Here is a 1,998-nt window from a genome sequence, read left to right as displayed (position 1 = left end):
AGATTCTAAAAAATTTAAAGATTTCCAAAGCTAAAGAATTTCCACTATGGAACTTTATATTTTCCAACAGCTAAAGTTGTCACTTTTTTGCTTTTACAGTATAACGTTATATGAACACAATATGAAAATTTTTTCCTGGAAATTCTGTTTCCTGAGACCCTACAAAAATGAAAGGCAAAAGGAAGAACAAGATGCCTCAAATAATTTATAGATTAAATTAGACTGATTTTAGTATTTCTTCAAAATACAATCTTCCTTTAAGCAGGAAACTATGTTATATTTAATTGGTTTTTAAAAATCTGAAAAGACAAGAGAAATAAAAAGCAAATTAATAAAAAGACAACATTAAGATAGCAATCCACAAAAACAGAATCAGATGATTGAAAACAAATCATCAGTGCCTGAGTATAAAATCTTCACCTTTTCCAATTTACTTTATGTAAAGAATTCGAAAATTTATCAAAATAATTAAAGCCCACAATAAGATAATACTACATACCCATTAGAAGGGTCAAAATGAAAAAGACTGAAAACATCAAATGCTGGCAAGGTTGTAGAGCAACCAGAACTTTCATACACTGTTAGTAGGAGTACAAAATGGTACAATTTTAAAAACTGGCAGTTTCTCAAAAGCATACATCTATCTACCTTATGAGCAAGAAATTGCCGTTCTGGTATTTATCTAAGAGAAATGAAAATGTGTATCAACAAATACCCTGTATATGAGTATTTGTAGTAACTTTATACATAACAGACAAAAACTAGAAACAGTCCAGAAGTATGCCAACAGAAGAAGGAATAAACAAAGTGTGATATATTTATACAATGGAATGCTACTAAGTAATACAAACAAACTACTAAAACACCCAGCATTATGTTGGGAAAAAGAACTCTTACACAGATGATTATAAACTATACAATTCCATTAATGAAAGTTCTAAAATAAGCAAAACTAATTTATGGTGGCAGAAATCAGATCAACAGCTGCTTCTGGCAGGAAAGAATGACCAGGAAGGGGACAGGGGAACTTTCTAGGGTAATGGAAATGCTCTATATTTGGTTGTAGATTACATGAGTAGAAGCATCTGTCAACTGATCAAACTTTACACATAAGGATTTGTGTATCATGTTACTGTATTAATTTATACCTCAAGTTAGAAAAATTATCAGGGAGAAAAAAAACACATGGAGTCCATTCAGGGATGGGTTGCAGAATTCACAGAAAATAACATCAAACACTTGTGGAGTCTCAAAACATACCAAGTAATAAAGCTGTTGTTAACCTTAAGTTGTTGTGATTTGTCAGCGTTACTGTACCTGAAAACTGCTGACAGTTTTGTTTTTGTAAATAAAAGTACCATTTAAATATTGTAAAAATATTTCCCAGTAAAAGAATTTATGGTGAATCCTTTCATGCCAAAAAGAATATTTGCTAAATGACAGAAAAAAGAATAGAGAACAAAAGAAATTTTCTTGGCTTTCCATTGGAGAAATTCCAATCATATCATACCTTGTAAGTTTTTGAAACTGGTACTTTTTCTTGTTTTACACTTTTCACTTCATGAGCAGCATGGGAATTTCCTTTCAATCTCTGTATTGTCATAAATTCATACTTCCTCTGCAATAGTACATATCCATGAATTAAAGAACAATTGTATCAAAAGTGAGCAAATCCAAATGCAATCATTTTAAAATTCACTTGTATCTCCGGAAGAGCAGGTAATTTACCTGTAAATTATCTAAACGAGCTTGAACTCTTTTAGCCTGAATCTCCATCTTCCTGTTTTCTTCACTTACTTCGTTTAACTAAAAGAGGAAAAAGTTAGACATTTCAATATAAACCTTAAACTGGTTTCATACTAAGGGCTTCTCAACCCACTATCTAATCTGGTCTATATAACCAAACAATGTAACAAAACACAGGCAACATTGATGATTAAATTAGATCACAGCTAAATTTCACCATTTTTCCCTAAAATATTAAGAAAGTTTACTTCA

General features: G+C 30.9%; 1 protein-coding gene across 1 annotated transcript in view; it reads right to left on the bottom strand.

The window, feature by feature from the left end:
* Positions 1–1,998, bottom strand: part of CCDC138 (coiled-coil domain containing 138) — a 168,984-nt gene that overhangs the window by 107,760 nt on the left and 59,226 nt on the right. Inside the window, exons 7-8 of the mRNA XM_012664265.1 lie at positions 1,729–1,806; positions 1,511–1,618 (exon numbers count right to left, since the gene is read on the bottom strand). Coding sequence (XP_012519719.1) covers positions 1,511–1,618; positions 1,729–1,806 — 186 coding nt within the window. The remainder of the gene's footprint in view (positions 1–1,510; positions 1,619–1,728; positions 1,807–1,998) is intronic.

The sequence above is a fragment of the Propithecus coquereli genome, unplaced genomic scaffold (assembly GCF_000956105.1).
Source record: "Propithecus coquereli isolate 6110/MARCELLA unplaced genomic scaffold, Pcoq_1.0 Scaffold88, whole genome shotgun sequence".
Taxonomy (NCBI): Eukaryota; Metazoa; Chordata; class Mammalia; order Primates; family Indriidae; genus Propithecus; species Propithecus coquereli.
The sequence above is the reverse complement of the archived record's forward strand: the minus strand, read 5'-3'. Positions and strand labels throughout refer to the sequence as shown.